General features: G+C 39.1%; 2 protein-coding genes and 1 long non-coding RNA gene across 3 annotated transcripts; all 3 read left to right on the top strand.

Annotated features, from left to right (window-relative positions):
• Nucleotides 1-6,461: 6,461 nt before the first annotated feature.
• On the top strand, nt 6,462-8,594 carry enam (enamelin). The gene is made up of 8 exons (XM_037249609.1): nt 6,462-6,512; nt 6,578-6,636; nt 6,905-6,928; nt 7,092-7,154; nt 7,231-7,302; nt 7,865-7,891; nt 7,969-8,067; nt 8,343-8,594. The coding sequence occupies exons 2-8, from the start codon at nt 6,583-6,585 to the stop codon at nt 8,592-8,594; spliced, it is 591 nt and encodes a 196-aa protein (XP_037105504.1). The 5' UTR covers nt 6,462-6,512; nt 6,578-6,582.
• A 1,202-nt stretch (nt 8,595-9,796) lies between these two features.
• Nucleotides 9,797-10,319, top strand: LOC119126700. The gene is made up of 3 exons (XR_005098682.1): nt 9,797-10,018; nt 10,102-10,146; nt 10,257-10,319. It is a non-coding gene; the product is annotated as an uncharacterized LOC119126700 (long non-coding RNA).
• Nucleotides 10,320-10,509: 190 nt separating this feature from the next.
• cnga1a (cyclic nucleotide gated channel subunit alpha 1a) lies at nt 10,510-13,828 on the top strand. Its single transcript, XM_037260055.1, has 5 exons — nt 10,510-10,546; nt 10,650-10,754; nt 11,416-11,522; nt 12,090-12,700; nt 12,789-13,828. The coding sequence occupies exons 2-5, from the start codon at nt 10,726-10,728 to the stop codon at nt 13,689-13,691; spliced, it is 1,650 nt and encodes a 549-aa protein (XP_037115950.1). The 5' UTR covers nt 10,510-10,546; nt 10,650-10,725; the 3' UTR covers nt 13,692-13,828.
• Nucleotides 13,829-15,272: the final 1,444 nt, after the last annotated feature.

The raw sequence follows: 15,272 nt of genomic DNA, 5'->3' as shown, positions 1-15,272 counted from the left end.
TCACAAATCTGTGTGTCTTTCTTAAGTGGAATTACAAAGGCTAATGAAATCGCATCTCGCCTTTTTTTTTTTTCCGCTGAGCCAACCTCATGTCTGATCAAATGTCGAGTGTACGTATTCATAACCTGTTTTCAACGTCAACCCACTTGAAGCTATTAAAAAGCTCACGGATCTCCAACAAAGATCTTACTTCAAGGCTGAATCTAATCAGTTACAAGTTATTCTTTTTTTTATAAAGGTTTCAAACTCCTTTTGGTAGCTCTGGTAGTGTGAATGAAAATTTCAAGAGCCAAGATGAAGTGTCTTCTTTTGTTCCTTTGCTTGATCCATCCGTCTGTCAGCGTGAGTCCAAAATTCCTTCTTTTTCTCAAACGTTTTCTTTGTTTGACTCTAAATGTCGCTGATACAATGCTCTCACAGCGGTGTCATCACCAAAGCAGCAGCGAGTCTGAAAGCAATGAGTCTCACAGACATGAGTTAAGGCTGCCATTCTGGACATAGATGGCAATAAAATGGTCTTTTACGAGTATTGCTTTTGCAGACCCCACAGACCATCGCTGGCCCATGAGAAGACAACAAATGACACATTCTTTTGGAATATTCCAAACAACACGGAATACTGGTAAATGAAAATGATTGTATATGTTGAGCGGAATGTTGTCATTGAAGCGATGGTCTGGAAAATGACAATCTTTAACGCTTTCTTGCAGATGATAGTCATTTTATAATATTATTTTAATTGCTTGGTGAAATGTTGCCTTCACAATTAAGTAATATGAAATTCACTCTTTATTGGCGCTTGCTTTTATATTTGTATGTGGGTTTATAAATTAGCCAGTAATGGCTTTACACACGCTACAGTGAGTTTGGGGACTTGATAGATTAATATTATCTAAGGTCGTTTTCTTCTTAAATGCCATCACTGTTTGCCATGTTAACAAAAGGGGGACTCGTCATTTGCCAGAGAGCTGTTTCTAATATCTTCTCGCTTGGAGTTGTCCAAAAGGTCCCAGTCAATCATTAACGCATAATTTCAGATGCAGCGATCTTAGCCATTATGAAGAGGTACCTAATGCTGTGTCCATTGTAACTGGGCAGAATCTGTTTGAATAATATAGTTTGCATCGGGTGTAAATATGGTGCCATATTTAACATGAGAACAAAAGCACAAGATCAACATGGGTTCTGAATCATGCCTGGTCCTTTAAACAGCATAATCGTTGCTTCACCTATCTCTGCACTCCGCATTCCATTTATCATGACTCAGCATCACGTGCAAACCATGCACGACATTTAGCCACAGCAAAGCTTTGACAGCATTTATATGGAGTGGTGAAAGAACAGTCTATCTCATAAATAAAAGTGCAAAGAGATGTACTAGTCTGAAATCAAGACTCTACATGTCGAAATGACATCACCGCAATGTGTTTTGGCAGCTGAGGTTGATGGTCGTCGTGTTTTTTCCAAAAGTCCCTTAACTGCTGTTCAAACTTTGAAACATCAGTCTTTGTTCGCTGTAGTGCTTGAGTCCATCATAGAGAATATTTTTGCGTTTTTAACATTGAGTGATATTTTTCCATTACTACTGACACTAGCCCCCAAGTCTTACATCCATTATATATTCGCTCTACAACATTGAATTTTGGTTATCTAGGCACAAGATTTTTTTTTTTTTTAATGGATATTGCAGCATTTGGAGAGATAAAAGCCCTGCTCAGTGTGCACAAAACACACACAAACAGTCTCACACACATAATACAAAGAGAAAATCACATCACAGTAAGCGCACACCACTGTTGCAGTTTGTTTAACAGTATTTTCTGAGATGGGCACAGTTTGCCATTTCATCCCATCCAGCGAGTGACTGCTCGCATATTTTGACACCAGTAGAGAGACGATGACACATCAACTTCACTCACAGGTGCTGATGTGATGTCTATTGAACTGTGGACGTATCATGGTCGAAAACAAGCAGATGGGGCTATTTAGTGGATTTTTCACTTCATCGCTTCACCGATGGAGACATAAGCGGCAATTTGTCTTGTCATACCTGATTGGTTGTTTCACTCTATGAGCAATGCAAAATGCGCCTGCCTTTACTTTTATTGAATTTACGTGCTCCAAGAGGTCGTCCCTTGAAAGCAAGCATCGATCCAGAGAGAACTAATGGTTATTGTTTCCTCAGCTTCTCACAATGATGCTTATAATCCTGATTTATTTTCCAATAAAATTGTCAGGTCAGTAACTCGAACCATCATGTTCTAGTTCTGTTTACAATTTCAACATTCAAGAACAGCTCACAGACACTAATCATCTTATTTTTAATATAAACCACTGTTGTGCATCCCGAGGGAGTCGCTATTATTGTTATTATTATTATTTGCAAGCTAACTCACATTTGTGCAACCACATGACTTTAGTTGTTTATTTTTACTTCCTTTTCTCCAATAGATGGGAAAGAAATGTGGTTTAGTAACTGAGGGGAAAAGATTTGAGATTGATGTACTGTTTTGTAAAACAATAAAGAAAAGAAAAAAAGGCAATTAACAAGGGCGTTTGGACTTTTTGCATCCACTGGGAAGTCCACCCTCAACCCCTCAGGTGATGCCAAGAGAAACTTTTTAATCACACGTTGCACGTCAGACAAGTTAGCATCAATGGGTAGAAACAAAGAAAGAAAAAAAAGTACGTACGTACTTCATGAATCTTTGGCGCTGCAGCATCACCGTATTGTTTTCATGCTCCAATTGTAACCTTGTGTTGTAAAATGATCTTGTCATTTGATATATTGTATATTTCATAATGTTTATTTTTAGTCACTTCTTTATAAAGCAGCCCTCGCTCTCAGCCACTCTCAATTGAGAGGAACTCAAGGTGAGATTTGTTTTTTTTCTCTCTCTGCATGCTCACTCAATCAGCTCAGTGAAATCCGTGATGGTGTTTTTCTCATCCTCACTTGGCTCCAAATGCATTTATGCTCCAGATGGCGGCTCAAACCATGCAAATGTGTGCCTACCTGCCCGCAGGAGCTGTTCAGTATGGAAGCCAGACTGCAGGGCTGAATTATCCTAGGCAAGCAAACAGAGACCAGAGGGGATCAGAGAACAAAGACCACGCCACCCCACACAGGGGCACACTGTTTGTGAGCCACCATAAAAAGATTGAATTTATTATTCTTGTCTTTGACTGTACATGCACACATGATGTCTGTATTGAATGCACCTCAGGTGGGAGAGCATAGCAAGCACACCAAAGATGACACACCACAGTAGAGGGCATCATTATCACCATTCCTGTTTGCTGTTGATAGTCATGCTGCACCACGTATTGCACAGGTGTCAAACTCCTGGCCCAGGGGCCAGACACGGCCCGCCACATCATTTTATGTGGCCCGCGAAGACAAATTGTGCATCAAATTTGTGTGTCATTACTAGAATTGCAAATTGTTTTCACTTTTAATAATATCTTTTTTTTAAATATTTGACCAGTTTTTACTCGTCCGATTTTAAAACGAGTTATTTGTCAGTTTGTTTTGTAGCTTTTACCTTATATAATAAGAGGTGCTCATACATTTATGTGGGTTGACAGTCATAATGGCCCTCCGAAAGAAGCTATGATTACAATGCGGCCCGCGAAAAAATTGAGTTTGACACCCCTGACGTATTGTATGGACTAAAACTCGCTTCATGCAGGTTCACCATAATTGTTGTGTCAATAATAAACAGTTGACATAAAAATACTCATTTGTGCCCATTGCTCATGTTGCTGTTTTCTTTCAAATAGTTTTGCCTCACAATGAGCAATTGTAAACATAGGATCTCTCTCATTTAATTGGCTTAGTTCAACAATTACAATATTAAAAATGTATATCTCCTGAATATAATGGACTTGAAAACCACTTGAATGGCTGCAAATTGAAACGTATTTCAAAGCTTATGTGTTCAATTTTAGGTAACAGTCGTCAACCACTTATTTGGTGAAAAAACGATGGCTCATAAACAACAGATAAAAATTATGATGATTGGCTCATCAGAAACTGTCTGCCACATTTAAACATAATAAAAATAATGAAATACTGCTTTTGACCTCTGCCAATTTTAGGGTCAGACAGTTTAATAATAATAATAATAATAATATTCCCCCTCCTCATTTGCCTTTCTTTGTTATATTTAAAACCCCTAGCGGAAATTCAATTGCCAAGCACCATAAAAATTGCAATAATTAGGGTAGTTTAATCAAGAATAGTGTGCTATCAAACTTCAAATTAAGTAAAGCCTAGATCCAGACGTCCTCCCTTTGCTTTTTTTTAACGTGTCCCTCAAAAGACATGATATTTCGCGTCATTGTCATTACTTACGAGTGACAAATGCTCATTTATTCTTGAGTCATCCAAAAGGTTCTTTTATTTTGTTGTATTCAAGTGTTTGTATTTTGGTGAAGGTGACATCTGTAGCACTGGGACTCATTGCCATTGGGTCTTTGTCTAGCCACCATTGCCTCAGCTGCATCTGTATGTTTTACAACACACTTTAAAGTGGTCTTTACTCATTGATGTTCAAGCAGCACTCCTGCATTATGTGAATTAATTAGTTTTGTTGTTTGTTTCTTTAGTCCGTCTTCCGATCATTGTCTCATTTTGCAGGTGCTAGACGACAGATGCCAACTACACAATTAGTGCAACAAAAAGAAAGAGTCACAGAAATGAATCAGCGTTAATGATATGTTTTCACCCCATTTAGGTGAAAAACAAATTAAAGAGAGGTCAACCTGTGCTGGACACTGGGGCATACAGTGTAATCAACTTTTTTTGGACTATGCTGACTATGTTATCATTTCAATTAGGCTACTTTTAGTGGAGACCACTCATTTATAGACCACTTTTTTACTTATATTTCCAATTATAATTGTAACCATGACAACCTACCTCAAGTGCTTGAAGTACGTTAATGCATACAGGATGTGGAGAATGTGGGAAACCAAATTCTTTGTCACTAAGATTTTCACTGTTCCACCTAAATTCACACACAGTAAAGCAGAGGTAGAAAGCAAACTGGCATGTTTCCATTGACCCCTCCAAACCTCCATGCTTCTTATGGCTTTATTGATTTTTTTCTTATCCTTACTCATTGTAAGTCTACTTACCTCCGTTCCGGCTCTCCAATGCAGGATAACTATAGGACAAAGCGTACTGTGGCAATTTTATCTCAGCCTAATTCCCATTTGAGAGAGAGCGGAAGAGAGGAAAAAGTATTTCCTTTGTCATTTACTGAAGATGGTCTGGTGCGTAAATTGAGGTACGCGAGACCTTTTATTGGTGGGCTTTCCACAAGAAAAAAAGCGTAGGTGTACCACGCACCTAAAGTAGGTCAGTTAGCAGGATAACTACCGTCATTTCCTCTGAAGAGTGTTTAGTCTAGTCCAGACTTAAAGGACCTATAGCGTAAAGAATTTTGATTTTTCAAGCTCACTTTGTGTTTGTTCTTCTCTCAGGAAAACAAAACTAGCATTTACAATCGTATTAATCCATTTTGGAGCAATCTGTAAATAACTAATTGCCCAAAATCGGTACACTAAAATTTCTGGTCCAAAATGGACACTGGACACCATTCTTTGGTCCAAAATGTGCTAAAACTAATTTAAAAACTCAAATTATTACTGGGTCAGTTTTTTTTTTAGAGATATGGCTAGTATAATGTCACTTTTGATTGATTGCCATCCCCTCTGTGCAATTTACCTGGTTGCATGGACATACCAAGAAACTTGACTGTGATTTAGCTCCCAAAAAATATTTAGGGCAAAAATAAAAAAAAGTATTCAAGTACAATCACCATGGAGGGAATTAATGACACTTGTTGCCACCCTGGCCTCCTTGGAAAACCGCTTATATGTGCAGCCACTTTGGGAGGTAGAGCTAGCGTTCATCATAATGACACACACTGACGCTATGGAATGCAAATCTAAAAACAGATACCAAGAATGGCAAAATGATAGTTTCAATGTGATGCTCCCCCCCAGGGACAAATGCTTGTCACAACAGGAGCTCTCACATTTTTAAGGGAACAGGCTTCATTCCCTGAAGTCATGACAGGCTTTCCAACACCAGCCCATGAAACTTGGAAGTGTGCGCAGTCATATCCTGCAAACTCTCTGTCCCACTTGCCCACCTAGAGATGCACAATCTCAACCAAAACATCTTCTCTTACCCATTCGTCACAGTTGATCTAATTACTGTGCATTCGTAATTATTATGTCAGTGAAAAAGACGTGTGCGTGAGTGCTCCTTACATAGCATGTAATTAAAGATAAGAAGAGCCTTGACCGCACCTCTTGTTGTTTTGATATTTGAAGCATATCTATGTCTTCAAACACATTCTTCTTTGCGTACGGTGGGACTTGATTGGCTATGATAGCACGTACAGGTACTGTATATAAACGGTCTCCATGTGAGAAAGCAGAAACTTTCCACCCCTCCAGCGACATATCATCTTCACATTCTCGACTCCAGGTAGAAGGCGAGATTTTGAATATGTGACTTTTTTTTCAACAAAACCAAGAGTATTATATTTCTTATCTACAGTCCAAATGGAGCGAGCTGTCATCATGATGTGCCTGTTTGTCGCTTGCTCGACTGCTCCTGTAAGTCTGTCTTCAACACTTATGTGTGAGTGTGTACATATATATATATATATATATATATATGTGTGTGTGTGTGTATGTATATATATATAATAGTTTATATATATGTAACTATATAACTATATATATATGTATATATATATACATATATATATATATATATATATATACACACACACATATATATACACACATACACATTGAAAGAGTGAGAGCGAGAGAGAGACACCCACAACAACATAAATTTGCCAATCTTCTCCTCCTGTAGGTTCAGGAGAGTGAAAACAACGAGGTAAATGGGTTTCATCGCTGTGCTTTCTGTCATACAAAATATCATGTTGTATATTTGTAGGTCAGGCCATTGAACTTCATGGGCTGATTGATGTAGGAAATGGCCCTTGTAATTGTATCTATTGCACTAGCGAGTATGGAGATGTCTTGTATTTCTCCAGCAGATCGCGGCGCATGCCAATGAGGCCCTGAGGCTGATGGAGATGTACAGGCTGTACCAGCAGCAGGTTAGAAGGGATCCGTTTATTTGAATTCAAAAGAAGATAAAAAAAAATACTCGCCCATTTGTATTTTTCTTTTCAGGGGATGGTGGCAAACCCTTTCCTTCCTGCATCTGAGACTCCTGGAGTAGTAGTTGCTGGTGAAGCTCCACCAGTAAGACCCCAAACTACCAAATCCGTAAAAGCGGGATTGAGGCAAATTAACTCATCTTGCTTGATGCTTATGCTTCACCATTAATTCAAAAGGCTTCTTTGGGTAAGCTCAATTCAACACCATTTATTTCTCGAGGGTTTCCGTTGGGATGGTTACGTAAGGTTTGTTGTTGTTCCATGGCATGGGCGTTGGCAAATAGTTAAATAGTTAACTCCTTAGCCTTGAACATCAATGCTAACCAAAACAGGTGGACCTACTATTTGTGTTTAACTTGCGTCTGTGGTCACTATATAGTGTTGTTGTTTTTGTTCTAGTGATCCATGAGCCTTCAGATTAGTTTTACTGTCTTCAACTTCATCAAGTGTGGAAAAAAATTATTCGACATTCCAAATAGACAACTGCTCCCCTCTATAGTCGAATAAATAAAATCCACATTATGAGCAAGTACAGTTGTAGTTAATTGCTCTGTAACTATAATTTATAAACAATTTTAGAATAATGCTTCTGCTAGGATAATACTAATTATTTGGGTATGGATTAATACAAATACTATTTTGTCCAGGCTGAGCCAGCTGAGGCAGCACCTAAGGTATATGTTCTCACTGCAATTAATGCAACTTTTCTTTTTTTCAAAATGCAAAAACTCATTGACTGAGGGTTCTTCAGCAGGTGGATAGTGCACCAGTTCATACGGCCACTGCCAGTCCTCCTCCGCCTGCTGTTGCAGCGGCTCAGCCGGTTGGCGATGTATCAGAGGAAGAGGAGGTGACATGCAAGCTTGACATTTAGAATATCAAATTATCACCACTGTGTGCACTTCCTCTTCTTGGTGCAAAAGAGAAACACTAAAGACAATGCTTCACATTCAGTGTCACAGTTCTGAAGTTAGATGTTCAAATCTAAGCTCTGGCCTTCCTGTGTGGCATTTGTATGTTCTTGTGTGGGTTGAACCACGTTCCTTCTACATTCCAAAAACATGAATGTCGAAAACTCTAAATTGTCCAAAGGTTTTAAGATATTCTCAATTATCTGGATTACAGGATGCCAACCCTGCCTCAAAAGCTGCCGCCCCTGTTGCCCCTTTGAACTCTGAGGAGGCAGAAGAAGCCGAGGACACCGAAGAGGCCGAGGAGGCAGCAGAAGCGCCCGCAGCAAACCCCGCGGCTCCTGCTGATGTTCCAGCAGCGGTTGATGCCGCTGCAGAAATTGCAGCAGTTGATACGCAGGCAGCTGTGGAGAAGTTGCAGCAGAAGCTGCAGCTCCACCAGCAGCGGAGGCCAACAGTGCTGTAGTGTAATTCTGCCCTGCAGATTTCCAGCAGCTAATAATGTCACTGTATAGTTTCAGTTCAGAAAGGTGGAATGGCATGAATATAGAGGGAAGAAAATGCTTTTGTGGGTCAATGTTGACATTGTGGAGAAGTTATTATACTGAGTGCAACTCATCAGTCTTACCACATAACGTATTCAATAAAAGTCAAATCCCATAAACTGAAGTTTCTATAGATTTTACTCAGACTGGCCCTGTGAGAACACAAAGAGAAGACAAAGGAGCAAAGCATGTGACAAGGTTAATGCCAATTCATATCAGTACATAATTAGACCTGATTATAGATAACCAGCTCCTTTTAATCATTAAGATTCATGCATTATGTATTGAGAAATTAGAAAAATGGGCTATTGTAATGGAAGCACATGCCGAGCAGTTACAAGATGCCTTAAGCCTTCGAATCTTATCTAAGTGTGAAGTTTACATATTCCCCTGTGCTTGTGTGGCTTCTCTGTAGAAACTCCATCTTCCTTCCAGAAGTAAACATATAGATAAGGCCCACCACATAATTTTAGTTGTTGCCCACAATGTTAAGTATGACTGACTATTATGAGTTACAAACACTTTTTATATTCATAACAAGTCAGAAACAATAGCTTCCAAAGACCCAAGAGCTGAGCAAGTATTAACTTCCTGCATGACCATTAAGTTTACCCATGAATTTTTATAAAGTTATAAAGTTAAAGAATATAGTAATAGTTTGTGAAAATGTGGGATTGAAAAGCAGTAGTCACAGCATCATGCCTTGTTTAATTATCGATGCTGAGAACATGAAGGGAAAAGGTGTCCTATCGGAGCCAACAGGGAGAACGACTCAGCCAAGAGAACGCCGTTGCCCTGAGAGGATAAAAAAAGTGAAAAAAAAGCTCTGCTCTGCCAGAGGTTCAGATTTCCATCACCACGCTTTATTTACCGGGGGATGAAGGTCTACCTGAAAAGAAACCTCCTCTAGCCGGCAACATCTAATCGGATCAGAGTTGATATGGCTGAGAGTGCTGACAGAGCAGAAGCATGTGTGTGTGTGGGGGGAGTGTTAGTGACAAAATGTTTGGAACATCAGAACAGAAAAAATAGTAGGAGAAAAATAGAAGCTTTATCACTAAATGGGTTTCAGTACTTTGGGTTTCCACTTTATGAAGGTATCTATCACTGCATGGGGGCTACAAGGTGGACTTTGGCTCCCCTCCTCTCAGTCAGCTTTAATCCTTCTAATCCTTATCAGGGTCACTCAGTCTGTGTGACACTCTTAATTTGGTCCCAATGCTTGTTATGTGTCAATGTTGCGTGTAACTACATTTTGATATTTTGTCCATTTAGCTTCGGAAAACCTGCTTGCGCAGTTCGATGCGCATCAGTGGTTCTCGCAGACAACAAAATGGAGGCCAAGGTAGGTCAAAATATATTTTTCTCGAGATCTGTCAAAAAAGGATTCTCTTCTATTTGTTTTCATATCGCACGTTGATGGAAAAGACAAGGCTCTCATGATGCGCTCAGCTGAACAGCGGGGGTCAAAATGTGAGCAGACCTTTAAGTATAACTTTGTTGGATGATAAAAAGTAAAGAAAATTGTCTCTTTTTTTATTTGAGTTTACTTATTGACCTTTTGCAAACTATATTTTCTGCAGGATTGCACCACAGCATTTCCCTAATTGCCTGCTCAACATGAACAACAGTAATAACAATGCTGAGTAAGTACAGTTCTGGAGTCAGGAAGATATTAGTTCAAATCTTGTTCACTTTTAAATTCCTCTAAAGACTAAATACTACTTTACATAATCCATGCAGTCTTGAGACAAGTTGGAAAAAAGTGATTCCATTTCATGTAAACTCTGTTCATTTTTATTCTACTACACAGAAAGAAGGAAAAACAAGAACAAGGACCAAATGAAAAGGAAAAAGAAAAGGATGTAGACAAGTAAGTAAGATGGATGGTTCCATCAGAAGTGACAAAATGGACAATTAACTATTCAGTCATTCTGTCCTCTCTTCTACTTTTTCTTCTTGTTCTTCTCTAACAGGCCCAAAGAAATATTTGTCATTAACCCTGCTGGAAATATTTATTACAACTGGCTTTTCATCGTAACATTGCCAGTCATGTACAACTGGACCATGATTATCGCTAGGTGACTACTTTCCCAACATTTTTAATCGCATGCTGGCTCAGAGCTTTTATTAAACACATTTAATAAATGTAAATTGGGTGTCATAAATTCATCACCAAACATTACTATGGCACAATGGCACTGTATTATTTCATGTCAAATCTAATTAATCGCAAAATGTCATCATTTGAAAGTTTTTGTGGATTTTTTTAATTACACAGATGGATTTTATATTTGCCAGTGTAAATAAAGGGGACGTATACTTTTTAGGGGGAAAATATTTTTGATTTTCAAATAGTTGGGTCTCTGGAAAGCCCGCCCAGCCATCAAGTATGAAACTATGCAACCTAGTAACCGATTGATTGAATGTCTATTTCTGAAAACGCCTAAGCTAGAAGTAGCTCCTTGTCACAACGTCACAGCTTTACTCTCAGTCATTAGAGTAAAAAGGTAACAGTATAGGTTGGGTCAGTGATTGTGTTGTAATTAATTATACCTGGGAGCTGTTTTATTCCTACGGGGAACCTTTTCTTTTTTATAATAGGAGCCATTCCTCCACAACTGTTTTATCTCAAAGGTTCCACAGTATACAGTAATTAAGAGCTGGTAATGGGATATTAATTGAAAGAATGTGCACAACTATCTGTCAGCTGTGTTTCTGGTGGTGTTGACCTGTAAACAGGGCGTGCTTCGAGGAGCTGCAGCACAACTACATCCTTTATTGGGTTTTATTGGACTACACCTCAGACCTCATCTATCTGGCTGATATGCTTGTCAGGACGAGAACAGGTGATCTAAGATGGATGATGTTTTTAAAAGGGAACTAAACTCAAGATGTCAAAACTTTCTTATATTTTTTATCTGCCGCTGTTTACTTAATTCTACAACATATTTGTTCTCAAAAGTACATTTGATAGATCACATCTATGTATTTCCTTCTCTTCCCACGCAGCATCGAGGGAATTTGACGTGTGTCGATTTAGACTTGCAATGAGAGGGTTTAGTTATATGAATAATACAATAACCACACACAACATCAATCTTATGGCTACAGAATCAAACAAAGCAATTTTTTTTCAAGCGCGCAAATTCAAGAAATAAAAGAGTCATAAGAGTTGATGGAAATATGAGTGAAAACATATTGATAAAGCATACGTATATTTCCACTGCAAGGAAAGTTATAGCTGTGTGGCATATCTGCACTCTAATGAACACTAAGCAGTCACATTTTCCATCTCAAGTTTTTTTTGTTTTTAAATTTGAATAGCGGTAATTTGGGCGCATGAGTGGTGCATGTTAATGTTTACTGGTGAACAACCCAAATATCCTTCATTGATTGACTTTGTACCTTTGCAGGTTACCTTGAGCAAGGCTTGATGATCAAAGATGAGAAGCTGCTCCGCGATCGCTACGTCGACAGCTTCCAGTTTCGGCTGGATGTCATCTCCATGTTGCCCACTGATGTTCTGTATTTCTATTTGGGTCTGGACTACCCAGAGATTCGCGTTAATAAGCTTCTAAGGATTGGTCGCATGATGGAATTCTTCACAAAGACGGAGACTAAAACCAACTACCCCAACATCTTCCGCATTGCAAACTTGATCATGTACATCCTCATCATTATCCACTGGAACGCCTGCTTCTACTTTTCATTCTCCAAGTCGATTGGTTTTGGGTCAGATGAATGGGTTTACCCAGCTCTTGATGATCCGGATGAGCCTGAGTTTGGCCAGCCCATGAGGAAGTATGCCTTCAGCCTCTACTGGTCCACATTAACCCTGACCACAATCGGAGAAACGCCACCACCAGCCCTCGATTCGGAGTTTATCTTCCATGTAGTGGACTTTTTAGTTGGGGTTCTCATCTTTGCCACAATTGTGGGAAATATTGCAACCATGATCTCCAACATGAATGCCGCCCAAGCCCAGTTTCAAGCTCGAATTGACAATATTAAACAATACATGCAGGTAGAAAATCTACTGTTTTTTTTTTTTCCTGTAAGATTGATTATAATGTACCGCCATTAGATTATAACTGTAATTCTGTCAATTACAGGTCCGAAAGGTCAGCAAGGAGCTGGAATTGCGTGTCATTAAATGGTTCGACTACCTGTGGAACAATGGCAAGGCACAGGATGAACGCGAGGTATTGCGGTATCTTCCAGATAAGTTGAAAGCTGAAATCGCCATCCAAGTTCACATGGACACGCTCAAGAAAGTTCGCATATTTGCTGACTGTGAGGCTGGCCTGCTGATCGAGCTGGTGCTCAAGCTCCGGCCTCAGGTGTTCAGCCCTGGCGACTACATCTGCAAGAAGGGCGATATTGGTCGTGAGATGTATATTATCAAAGACGGAAAGCTCGCAGTGGTTGCCGACGATGGCGTTACTCAGTTTGTGGTGCTGGGAAGCGGTAGCTATTTTGGTGAGATCAGTATCCTTAATATCAAAGGCAGCAAAGCAGGCAACAGGCGGACAGCCAACATTCGCAGCATCGGCTACTCAGACCTCTTCTGTCTGTCTAAGGATGACCTCATGGAGTCGCTGGTGGAGTACCCAGATGCTAAAGGCATGCTGGAGGACAAGGGCCGACAGATCCTAATGAAAGATGGCCTGATTGACTTAGATCCCGCTAACATCAAGCCGGAGGCCAAGGAGCTGGAAGAGAAAGTCAACAGGTTATACGGTACCATGGATGTGATGCAGATGAGACTGAAGAAGATTCTGGAGAAATACAAGAAAACTGATAAGACTCTGTGGCATCGTATCAAAGACCTGGAGCTTCTGACAGGAGAAGAGATAGAAGATGATGATGAGGTGGAGGAGGATGTGAAAAAAGAGGAAGTTCAAGTGGACGAGGAGAAAAGTGAAGATAAAGGTGGAGTGGATGAAGTAGACAAAGAGAAAAGGGAAGATGAGAAAGAAGAGGCAGAGAAGGCCGAAGCAAAGGATGAGGAATAAAAAGAGCACTAAGAAGAAAAAAATAAACACAAAACAATTTTCTTTGTGAATAGAGCCTTGGACGCAAGCATATTATGTGTCATCAGATCTAACAACAAAGAATAACTGAACATGCTGATGTTACCACGGAAACACAATTTAATTCAATAAAACAGAGAAAATTCCTCATTGATTTACAGTGTTTTTTAAATGGTCATTATAGTATTGCGAAAACAACAAATATGCTACTGAATGAAGAATTTAATAACCTATGAGTGGGAAGAGTTTGCTGCGGATGACTGGACAACCAAGGACGACACTAACTTCTTCACTGCTTATAAATAAAGGAATTAAATCAATAAGTTACACAGCAAAAAACAATCATACTAATAATACTCTCTGAGGGGAAACCTTAAGGATGTCAACAAGTCGTGAAACAACCTTGTGTGATTATCGACCATCTTTTGTGTTTGTCCCTGGGCTTTAATGACTATAAATGCCATCAACACTTTTCTCCACAAACTCTAATCAAATGATGGACAAAGTCAAGAAGAAATAAAATTGAACCAATTAGAGCTGGCAAGAACTGAATGAGTACAACTTTTAATCTGGTGGCTTCATGGAGAGCAACTTTGTGCCATTTTTTAAATTCTAGTCATTTGTCCTACTTTGTAACAGGCTATGTCCATTCATCAAAAGATAGTGGCGGGCAGGTGTTCAATTAAGATGTTGAATTAAAACAATGGAGCATTTAAGAGAGTATGTAAATGAGACATAGTTTAGCCTTTTGGGGTTGTGCTTGTTTCTAGGCTTCCCCTTCAAATGCAAAGTCATATTTTAGCCACTGTCATTAAATGAGAAAAGGAATACCAAAGACAGATTTGTATTCATCTTAGTTGCAACACACGGTGGTATTAATCATAGTGAAGATAATTCTAACCTTTTATTTTCAATTGTATTTTTTTATTCTAACCCGCTAAATTAGGGTTTGCAGGTACAAAACAAGACAACAACGACACGATTCTCCTTTTTACATGACAGTGTACTATCATTCTCATTTAGAAAATGCTATTTGAAGATAAACAACATGTTGTTTTAACTCCACAGCGGAGCACTCATATTAAAACAATATAGCACAATTGTTTTGCACCATTACTCGTGTCACATGTTGTTAAACCAAATAAATTGTGTTGGTTGGGGTGTTTCAGTATAATGCATTTTTATTCACTGACCATTAACAAATGTGCATACTAAACACACCACTGATTTAATGAAGAAAAGAAAAAAATCAATGTTGCTGAGCTAGACAAAAGAGAATCATACTTTAATGGGAAACCTCAAACGTTGGGTTGAAGGATAAAGGAGCTGTATAGATCTGCAGGGAAACAAGTTAGCGGCAGAAATCGTTATTAATGACATTATCAAGCACACCAGTAAATATAGCCTTGGTGATTATCTTAAATAAGAGCTACTCTTTCCTGGATGGCTTTTTAAAATGATTGTCATCATTTATACCACAGGTCCTCATAGCGGGTCTTCATGTGCTGTAAGGTATAAAATGGTGTCCCTCATGTTTCAGTTTCAACTCACATACAACACAAA

The sequence above is a fragment of the Syngnathus acus genome, chromosome 1 (genome assembly GCF_901709675.1).
Source record: "Syngnathus acus chromosome 1, fSynAcu1.2, whole genome shotgun sequence".
NCBI lineage: Eukaryota > Metazoa > Chordata > Actinopteri > Syngnathiformes > Syngnathidae > Syngnathus > Syngnathus acus.
Note: the sequence above shows the minus strand (reverse complement) of the source record. Positions and strands in the feature narration are given on the sequence as shown.

Bases quoted from the DNA above. Each gene is read 5' to 3' on its own strand.
- enam (XM_037249609.1), top strand. From the start codon at position 6,583: ATGGAGCGAGCTGTCATCATGATGTGCCTGTTTGTCGCTTGCTCGACT. The intron at 6,929-7,091 runs GTAAATGGGTTT...TTTCTCCAGCAG, and splicing joins AGGAGAGTGAAAACAACGAG to ATCGCGGCGCATGCCAATGA. The intron at 7,303-7,864 runs GTAAGACCCCAA...TATTTTGTCCAG, and splicing joins TTGCTGGTGAAGCTCCACCA to GCTGAGCCAGCTGAGGCAGC.
- cnga1a (XM_037260055.1), top strand. From the start codon at position 10,726: ATGTACAACTGGACCATGATTATCGCTAG. The intron at 11,523-12,089 runs GTGATCTAAGAT...GTACCTTTGCAG, and splicing joins GCTTGTCAGGACGAGAACAG to GTTACCTTGAGCAAGGCTTG. The intron at 12,701-12,788 runs GTAGAAAATCTA...TGTCAATTACAG, and splicing joins ATATTAAACAATACATGCAG to GTCCGAAAGGTCAGCAAGGA.